The sequence below is a fragment of the Neopsephotus bourkii genome, unplaced genomic scaffold (genome assembly GCF_033783945.1).
Source record: "Neopsephotus bourkii isolate Nb327-2 ecotype Australia unplaced genomic scaffold, CSIRO-AGI_Nbou_v1 NB_196, whole genome shotgun sequence".
Taxonomy (NCBI): Eukaryota; Metazoa; Chordata; class Aves; order Psittaciformes; family Psittacidae; genus Neopsephotus; species Neopsephotus bourkii.
The window spans coordinates 17,014,942-17,025,538 of record NW_026900709.1 but is presented as its reverse complement, the minus strand read 5'-3'; the positions used below and the strand labels follow the sequence as shown (position 1 = coordinate 17,025,538).

At 41.3% G+C, this 10,597-nt stretch overlaps 1 protein-coding gene across 1 annotated transcript in view; it reads left to right on the top strand.

Moving 5' to 3' along the window:
* Positions 1-282: 282 nt before the first annotated feature.
* Positions 283-10,597, top strand: part of SYNPO2L (synaptopodin 2 like) — a 38,723-nt gene continuing 28,408 nt past the window's right edge. The window contains exons 1-2 of the mRNA XM_061344188.1: positions 283-919; positions 953-1,301. Coding sequence (XP_061200172.1) covers positions 1,197-1,301 — 105 coding nt within the window. The 5' untranslated portion in view covers positions 283-919; positions 953-1,196. The remainder of the gene's footprint in view (positions 920-952; positions 1,302-10,597) is intronic.

Genomic DNA, 10,597 nt, shown 5'->3' with positions numbered 1-10,597 from the left:
GCCTGGAGAAAGCTCCAGGGAGACCATACTGCAACTTTCCAGTACTTAAAGAGAGCTTATAAGAAAGATAGGGCCAGGCTTTTTAGTACAGCTTGTAGGACGAGAGATAATGGCTTTAAACTAAAAGAGGGTCAATTTAGATTACATATAAGGAAGAATTTTTTTTTTACATTAAGGGTGGTAAAACACTGGAACAGGAACAGGTTGCTCAGAGAGGTGGTAGATTCTCACCCCTGGAAACATTCAAGGCCAGGATGGAGGGGCTCTGAGCAACCTGGTCTAGCTGAAGATGGCCCTTAAAAAGTCCCTTTAAAAGTCCTTTCCCACCCAAACCATTCTGTGATTCTGTGACCCTGATGCAAAGCCATTCTCTTGGCCACTGAGGAGTCCATGTATGTGGTGCCCTGCAGAGAACTGTCTGAATCCCATCTGTGTAGCTAATCCTGGCTATTCTGGTCCCAGTGTCTAATATTAGGAATGGCTGTAGGGGATGTCAGGGAGCAGCAAGCTGCAGAGGGAGCACATCACATCTATAACCTGCCTGTGGTTTTCAGAGCAGACACATGGTGTTACTGTGTAGTAACAGTAGCTGCATGGAGAAAACAAGTGCAGAGCACATCACTTGCAAGCTGTTTTTGTTTAGTTTCTTAGGTGCTATCATTTGATATTGTACGAGTTTGTGCCTGCGTCATATCCTTGCCTGAAACTCATACTAATGAATCCTGAGAGCTGGATGACTCCAGGATTTGCATTTGGAATGGGAAGTGGAAATAAAGTTTTTACTGAAATGCTTCCAGCCTGAAGAGTGTCAGACAAAGCTATGGAGAAACAGGAGGTGTGCTATTTTCAGCCATGCTCCGGTGAGAGATCAGTCGTGTATGCGGAGGGGGGGACACAGAGGGTGAGATTGACATGACACGTGTGTCAGACAACTCTGGCCCCTTACCAAGAGCAGAATCAAATGTCTAATCATAGGCAGAGCAGCAGCTGGTTGTCCAGAAGAGCAGTGAAGGCTGGGCTTGACAGTCTCAACTCTCCTCTTGTGTGTGTGAACTTGAAGGAGAAAGTGTGCACAGGGCCTTTTGGGGGATCGGAGTGTTGTGTGAATTTTGAAGATGGGAGTAGAAGATACTGCGTGTTAAGAACTGGAGTCTGTTTTGAAGTTGGGAAGACAAAATATCCAAAGCATAGAAATCATGGGAGCTGAAGAAGAAATGCTCATCACTCTGTCTGGAGGTGCCCCCTGGGGCTTCCGGTTGCAAGGGGGTTCAGAGCAGAAACGGCCCCTTCAGGTGTCAAAGGTAGGACTTTGAGATGTGAACTGTGAAAGCAGAGTTCTACTGAACTCAGATATCCCTTCTGAGTTGGGCATCTTTCACTGCTGTTAAGGAATGCAGGAACTCCTTTCTGTGACAGCAGATCCTAAAAGGAAAACCTGGGTGGAATGATCAAGCAGGGTGTGGGGTGGGTCCTGAAACAGATGCTGTTGAGGTAAAGACAAGTGTTTGGTGAAGATCTGTGTCTGTGCAGATCTGTACAGCTCAGGCATTTTATAATGTGTACAGCTCTCCCCAATTGTCAGCAGACATATAAACATAGTGACTGTGCAGGAACAAGGGCTAAAATGTGGAAGCTTCAGTACTCTTGTAAGACATCCAACAAAACAAAAAATAAATTGAAGCAACAAAAGTCATATTTGCAATTTAACTGTCCCTAACACTGCATTACTATATTCCAGCTTTCAAAATATATGCACATTTCTTACGGTCTCTTCTGTTGGCAAAACTTTCTCAATATTGTCTGAAGTGAATATTTTTAATGCTCTAAAGCAGCAAATATTGGTTCCATTTCAAGAATTAAAGAAAAGCCGTTGATTGGATGGGAGATGAAATAATAAAAAAGAAGTGAGAACCTTGAGTTGCACTACTTTTGATAAGCAACTGTTACTGATCTCTTTCATAAAGACTAGTGAGTAGCTTAAAATTAGGAATAAAAGTCCCCCATTTACTAAGCTCCTAACAGCTGCATTAGCCTTGACACAATGATACCTTGGGATGTCTCACTGGAAGGTACCGACCAACAGGAATGAAAAAATGCTGTGCTCAGGTCCTTTTGTTTCCTTAAGTAGACTGCTTCTGACAGAGAAGTTTAAAATGAAATGTTCTGTGTCATTTGGCTCACCTCAGGTCAAGAAGTGTTTGTGTGTAACTTCTGCCAGATGATTTGAAATCCCATAGCTTGACCCTGAAGTGGATGTTTCTTACATAGAGAAAGATTATTTTTCACCATGAAAACAACTTTAGTGCATACACATAGACCTTCAGGTACTGAAAAGAAAGAACCAATATAATTTAAACAGGTATCTGGCATCAGTCGTTGTTAGGAAAATGGGATTTTCAGTGGTCACATAAGATTTGTAGGGTCTAGGGTTATTTTGACTCGTTTTTTTTCTTCCCAAATAGATAAGAAATTGGAACTGGAAAGAGAGGAGATACTGAATGTCTTATAAAGGATTGAACAGGGGTGAGAAGCAGCTATTACTCAGGCTACGTTGCACCTTAAGGTGAATGGAATCTTGCTCAAAGATTAGTAGCACTTCCAGAAAGGTATTAACTAGGAATTAAGGTATGACACCCAAAACTGGGTGTCTTACATTAAGTCTAGCATATTGCATAAAAAAGTAATTATGGAATATGTAATTGGTACAAATCCATTTGAGTCTCAAAGTGTACACCATTCTTCAAGCAGGACTTTGATTTTGTGATTATTGCTGTGGGTTATTATTGTCCAGAATTTAATGGCATCCAGGTGACCATACATGCTCACTGTCTTAAAGGCAACACCATTTAAACAGTCTCCAAAGAACGGATTTATAGATCCTTACCAGAAATCAGTAAGATTGTATCTGAATGTCATGGAATAACTCAATTGTCCTCCTCTTAGTGTGGAGGGAGCAGAAGTTTGAATCTCAGGTTTTGTCTCTTTGAGTTGAAAGATGAACTCTTCATTCTCCTGCAGTTAGGATTCTACTATTGACACCAGCAGGATGAAGTGTGGGCCAAAATGCTGCCTGTAAAGCACCTTCAAAAACTCTTAATATCATTGGCACTGTTTGTTTGGTTATTTTAGGAGCCAAAGATGGGAATGATCCCATTGCAAAAGAAGCCTGAGCTGGGATTGTGCCTGTATGGTATAGCACAGAGAAACAGAGCAGTACTGTCTGTTTATGAGTTTGTTAGAGCGGGGATTCACTTGGATGAGCAATTTGCTCTGTTTGGCCTCCATCCAGGAGATGAGTGCCACTGGGCAGCACTGGGAAGTGTGGTCAGATGGAGGTGTCACTGGGAATGAGCCTGCCTAGCAGAGGTAAGGTCAAATAATGACACCATGTTCATTAGTACAGTGAAGAATGTGTTGTGCGTATATGAACAGACAGATTAGATAAACGAGAGGGTCTATTAGTAAGCAGATTGCTCTCAAATGAAGGACTCTTGGGGAGAAAGAGAAGCGTTCATATGAGACCAAGAAAACTTTGGCTTAGCAGAACGTAAATACTAGTGCTTTGGTTCTTTCAGCAAAACCTATTTGGACAGAATGGGGAAGGACAGAACAGGAACATGGATGAATCTGGAGAAAATATGATGAGATACAGGCGTGAATATCCAATAGGTGCCAGGAAATAGTTGAGTGGATACAGTTGGTGTCTCAGGGGATTCCAGTGCTATCACTTCAGGCAGTTTCAACTTCTAGACTAAAAATGTCATAGCAGTAACACTAAGGAAAGATACTTACCCCCTTGGATGCCAAGTCATATTGCTTCTGTGCACTTTCTGGGTGAAAAAGAGCAATAAAAGCTAATTTGGGAAATAATAAGTATAACAAATAAGTTATATACACTGTAGTTATGTAGAGCTGGTAGAATTGCCATATATTGCCATTGACATTAATAGTCACTCCATCTTCTTGCTTCCTCTTTCCTTTGTGTTTCAGAGGAAGCTGTGAACTTCATCAATGCATCTAATTTTTCTAGTAATGCAATGTGAAGGGAAATTCTTTCACCCCTGCTGATTACTAGCATGTCCTATGAAGTACATGAGAATTGACAGTACTGGTGGTTTATCCTACATATAAACAGATAACTATTTGTTAACAGTGCTTGTCTTACTAAATCTTATATGGTTTCCTAATAAAGATTTGATAACCTCAAGCAGCCAGGCATTTCAAAGACTAAATGTTGCACAAAGTGAGATTTCCTGTTTGAGCTGATCTTGTATTAAAGATCCATACATAATTCATGTTATGTGATCAATTTACACAATACACAAAAGTCACAATCTTCTTGCCTTTCTTCTTTCTAAAGTTTACTTTACAATAGTATTTTTATAGTTTCTTTCTGTGGAGATTATGATAATCGATCACTAAGTGCTCTTCTTGGTACCTTTTTTTCCCTTGAAAATTCTTAGAGCCTGCTATATGCTTTAATTTCCTTTTTCTTTTCTGAGAAGATGGTATTTAAATGAGATGAGAATGTTTTCAGCATTATTCTCAATCCTCTTCACATACATCAGTGGGCTTCTAATTGATTGTTCTGTCCTAAGCTGTTCACAGTGATGGCTTAAATTGCTGACTTTTTTCAAGTTCAGCTAACTCAGAATGCACAGTGAGCATATGCATTTTAAAACCATCCTTCATAGCACCAAGTATTCAGCTGGCTGCAACTAAATAAAGTAGCAGAACATGTTTGAAGTTGGGTGTGAACCCATTTTTCAACAGACTGAAAGAATGCATCGCTGTAGTTTAAACCATTTGACCATGCAAGGGATCAGTTCTAAACCTCAGTTCAGCCAACACAAAGGGGTGAAAAAGCAGCTGGGTCTTCATATGCTGGATCCAGCTGCCACAGGGCTTCTGTGCTATCAACTCCCATGGGTTATGGGTTCAGGGGTGCATTTAGAGCAAGGTGCTGCAATTCTATATGTTGTTGGGTTATATGTAAGTAACTTCAAGTAACCATATGGAGCCAAACCAGCTCTGCCTGCCTCAGGATCAGTGAAACACACATTGGTTCTTCCAGTAGCACCCAGTGGATGTTGAGACAAAACCTCAAATTCAAATAACATAAGCAAGACTGAAAACTGACTAAATGGTTCCACATCTGTAACTTCAAACATCTATTCCTTATATCTTAAACTTGCTTACAAAAGCACATACTATTTTTCTCCACCCAAACAATCAACTTCAGTGTCTGGGTGCTAAAAATGTCTGATGTGTATATGAAGTATACCATACTGAAAGGGGTACTGTAACAATGCAGTCTTATAAAAAGAGTGAAAGAGTGGAGAGTGAGACAAAAGATGATGCAAAATAAAATTTATTAGTGTCTGGGGAGCCCTCAAAGAGAAAGAGTAGATGATTTTTAATTAGGGTTGCTTTAAAATACCAACTTAGTAATGAGTAAGCTGAAAGACCAGCAGACATTGATATGCTCAACAGGCAGATACACAGCAGGATCAAACATCAACAGAGGACATGAATAATTCTGCAGAAATTAGGAAGAATTAGAGAAATAGAGAAACAAATAAAAGGGAAAAATAAAGAACCCCAAAAAGAAAGAAAAATCTTTGTTCTTAGTTACAACAATGTCCTTTTAAGTGAAATAGTTGAACATTAATATTTGGCTTACTATGATTCCTAATGAATCTTTTAACTCTTGCCTAGTGAAGCAGGTAAATTATAGTGGAATTCTACACTACCCCTTACCAAAATAAAGCTGATTTAGTGTAGCTCAGTAGCTGTGGTGTGCAGGGCAACACATCGAGTCTTTGGCCAGAGACAGTTACCAGGACAGAAAGAGATCAAATCAAGCATAAAAGCAAGGAAACAAAAAGGATCCATAGATGGCAAGATTTTTATTTTAGAAAGGCGTAGGGAAAAGTACACAGCCCTGGCATGTACAGCATTCCTTGCAAGGAGGAGCTATAAATGACAAAAAGGTTCACCCATTCTTAAAAGAGACTAAGGGAGAACAATACCGCCAGGTTCCTGGAGGCTTTCTTTGCAGTAAGAATGTGTATATTAAATGCACTTGAAACTAAACAAAATGAAAAATAGCTAGTCTGAGAAAAATCATAAGATGGAATGGGTTGCCCAAGGAGGTTGTGAATGCTCCATCCCTGGCAGTGTTCAAGGCCAGGTTGGACAGAGCTTTGGGTGACATGGTTTAGTGTGAGGTGTCCCTGTCCATGGCAGTGGGGTTGGTACTAGATGATCTTAAGGTCCTTTCCAACCCTAACTATTCTGTGATTCTATGATAGGACATTAGCATTAAGACTAAATCAACCAAAGCAGAAACACAGCATGGGACTGTATTAGGGAAATTTTTACAACAATGACCAGCGCAGCTTTAAGATGGTGCAGGTGCATGCAAGCTTGCCTTTAGAGATGCTACTACGAACCAAGAGCTGTCCAATGAGAGGGAAACCCAGTTACTATACAAAGCAATAAGGGCACTTGTACCTCCAGCATAGTGTGGTGCACGAACATTAATGATGAAGTAAGTAGGAACCAGAGGCTTCCCAGCTAGTACTCCTAGTAGAGGAGAAAGAGCTGGGAATGTTAGTGCATCACAAGAGGACAATGAGCCAGCAAAATGATGCATTTCTGAAAGAAAGGCAAACAAACAAGTGAGCCTGTCATAGCCATATCTAACTCAAATAGGAAGGCACTGATGTTCCTGTCTAATGTACAAGTGGGAATTCACTGGAAATATCACACCTTTGCAGCCAGCCACTTTAAAGAAAAGTGAATGTAAGGCAGAGCAGCTATAGAAAAGGAGGGAAGGAGAGAAGGTTTCTTTCACTTAGTAAAAGGTTGAAAAATATGATTGCTGTCTACAAATAGATGTTAGGCAAATACCAGCAGCACTGTTCAAATACCGGACAGCATTGCCTCTGACCAAATGTGCAAAAAACTACTACCCAGAGAGGTTCAGCAACAACTTTCTAATCTAGGAAAAGATTTTGCAATCAGTTTACAAACTGGAGTAAGTTGTGGCATCTGAAACAACACAGAATCGGCCCTGATAATCCAAGAGGCTCCTTTCAGTTACCCATTCTATACAAATACTCTACAGCAATGGAGTGAATTCTTAGGGGAAGTTGTGACACTAATGCTGATTTTGGTAACTTTTTTTTTTTTTCCTCCTGAGAATTCTTTGGGTCTCCTGTATGCTTTCTTTTTCTTTTCTTTTTTTTTTTTTTTTTGAGAGAAGATGGTATTTAAATGAGGTGAGAATGTTGTCAGCATTATTCTCAATTGTCTTCAAAAACATTGGTGGGCTTCAATTCAGTTATTCTGTCCTAAGCTGTTCACGGTGATGGCTTGAATTGCTGACTTCTTTCAAGTTGCAGCTAACTCAGAATGTACTTTGAGCATATACATTTTAAACCACAAGAATTGTTCAGTTGTTTAATAGTGGTTCATCACAACCTCCTTTTTACCTCTTTCTCACATAGTACCACTTCCTCCTGACAATTAACTGTTTGTTCTATGGTCTCCTCTGCCAGGTATCCTGCTGCCTGCATGCCATGTCGCTGGTCCCTGTGACCTATGGCCTGGCTGCTCTGTCCCATTTGCCTTTGCTCATGTGACATTATTCCTATTGGAAGTGCTAGCTCTAACCCAAATATGTCTGATAGCTTCCAGATTTACAAGCACCTTCTCTCCCTCTGTCATTTTCAGTAGGCAGGCTGTTCTTTACCTATTTTCATAAATGCTTACTGTCACACACAAAGAAAGCTGTCAGCCTAGTCTGTAGCATTCACTAAGGCTAGTTTTGGAGAACCCAAGATGTCTGCCTGCACTGTGGAAGGAGCACCTCAAGCAGTTCTGGGAGTGCTTCTGGACATTATTTATGGCTTGTCAGCACTTAGGCAGGTGCCACCCCTGGCTGCCAGCGAGGGAGCACAGGCTGGAACACTGGTGGAACTTTCCAAGGAGCAGCTGGGGCCACCAGTCACCACATGTAGGCAGAACATGGGGTGCTCCAGAGCTGCTGTCCGGCTGAGGATCTGCAAGCTCTGCACAGCACTGGGATAGCAGCGAGCAAGATACAGAGCTTGGAAGTGGAGCTGTCCTTCCATGATAAGCAGGTGGCCTAAACAGAAAACCATACTGTCATGGTTGCAAATCAACATTGCTGACTGTAGCAGCTAATGGTCTAGTTCACAATTCCTTGTGCCTCTCCAGGACTTGGAGCTACCTGCAAGGGAAGTGGCTTTACCCAGGAAGTCCCTCACAAAACAAGTACAGTGAGCAGACTGTGTGGATGAACTGCACTGGTGGTTGTGTCACTCCCTCTGTTAAAATCTTGATTTATACTTGGTGTTTACTGTTAGATAACATTTAACCATTTGTTAAATTATTCCTTTGTCACTGTCCAAGCCACATCGCTCTGTGTTTTTTCTTCTTAATTCGCTTCTGCCTTCCCTTGAAAGGACATGAAGCAATCATGCCTATGACAAAGTGCAATGTCGACCCCTGGTCTTTCACACATGGCTGTCCTGAACGGTTTCTCCTCTGCTGTGTGACCACAGCTGTGCTGCTTCATGCATTTTGCTTCCACAAGTTGTCTAACACCTCTGTTTGAAGGGCACTGCTAAAAAAGCTTTCCCTTTTCTCCTTGCAGAGCTAAAGGGTCTAGGCAGTTTTGTCTTTACATCCTATTTGCCCATTAGCAAGCAGGAATCCTGGGAGCATCTCTTGATTTATGACAGTCACCAGCGAAGGTGAAACCATACAAGCTGCATCTATACCTGTTGCATTTAATGTGCCTGGGACCACTCTCTGGTGCTGATGCCAGCTGCCAGAGAGTGGAACAAAGCCCAGCAGTTAATGTCGTCTCCCAAACAAGATGATCATATGCAAGCTGCCCACAGGCTCTGGGAATGGCCTGTTCTAGCTCCTAAACTGTGTCTGGGAGTTGTTCTGGAGAGTATTAGCTGGCCTGAGCCAAAGATGTGCCAAAGACCATTTCAACAGCTTGATGCTACAAGCAATTGCAGTCTAGAGCTCAGGTTCATTTTCTGACATTATTCAACCTGCTACTTGCTAGAACCAATGAATACATCTATGCAGAGCCTATTTTTCCCTGTATGTACAAGATGCTGCAAGGCACAGGGGTCTCTATACCAAAATTCCCCTGGAATATTTCAGGTGAATGGTGGGCTTGTCTAATCCATGCCTGTGGCTGATCCTGTCCTTGCTGCTGCAGAACAATGGTGCTTTATCCTCTTTAGACTATTGATGAGAGGTTCTCTTAGGGCGAGTGCTGTGTTTTGGTACAGTACACTTCCAAATATGCTGAATGCTATGTACAACTACTTTTGCAAACATAAGTTACTTTTTTTTTGTCTAGGAGTGTATCTTAATTGCATGAAATAATAGTAGGTGTCTTCTAGTTTGCCATCTCTCAGCGTAAGTATCATAGAGGCATATTATGATTTCTGATATTCAACAATTGGTAGCATCTGAATAGAACCCTTACTGTCTTCTGACTAAGGTTTTTATTCAGAGCTTGCGTAGCCTCACTGCCCTTTAGAGCACAGTACTGGCATGCTAAGGTTGAGAATAACTTCAGTTATTCTCATGGCTTCAGTTCTGGAGGACTGAAGCCATGTGCCTGGATGACTCTGCCAGGAGTTCAAAACTCTTTCTCTCCTGTCCTGGTTCAGTGCTGGTCCCTGTAAAGAGACATTTTGGCAGCTAAATGAGCTTATGAGCTCTAATTCCTTTAGATTTTGATCCTAAAATCTTTTATGTGAAGGAGTGAGACTGAGGCTCTAGAAAAGAACCTATGTGGGACATTTATAAGCATGTTTCTTCTGAACACTCAGTTCCTTTGTCCTAGCAGCTAGATGTGGGCACTGGGACCTTGCTTTTTGACAGTCTTATCTGTTCCTTCTGAATCCTTGCTTCATACAAAAACCCCTTGATATCCTGCTGCTTACCCTGTTGAGTGTAAAATGCTTATCAAGTACTTTTAGTATCTATTCTAGTACATGTGGCGTTGTTTTTGTCTTTGGTATTACACTTCAGTCACTTTTTCAGTAATCTTCCATCAAATAACAAAGGGTCATGGAGATAAAGCTTTTTTTTACCTGCCTGCAGCCAACTCTGGGTACATAAACATTCTCAACAATGATCCCTGTGCTAAACTTTTTGCTTAGGCAAAGCAGGTGGGTTTTTTCCTCTTCCCTTCCTTGTATTATGAGGACAAAATGCTCTTTTTAAGACATTTTGTTTCAACAGAGGGAGAAAACTATACGCTTCATTGCTTGCATTTGTTTTTTATCAGTTTGTATTCCCTGGTACATTTAGTGCACTGAAGAAGTTGTTCTTTCGCTCCCGTACTGCACAGCAATAGCCCCCTCACCAGTACACTCTAGGTGGTAACATATCACAGTAGTCTTATGTGTACTTAATCGATTGGCCAGCACCAGTATCCTCTACAACTACCAAGTTTCATCTCTAAGTCCCTTGTCTCAGAAGTCACCCAAGTCTGTCCTGCCATTCAAGATGGTTTCTTTCACCATCCTCT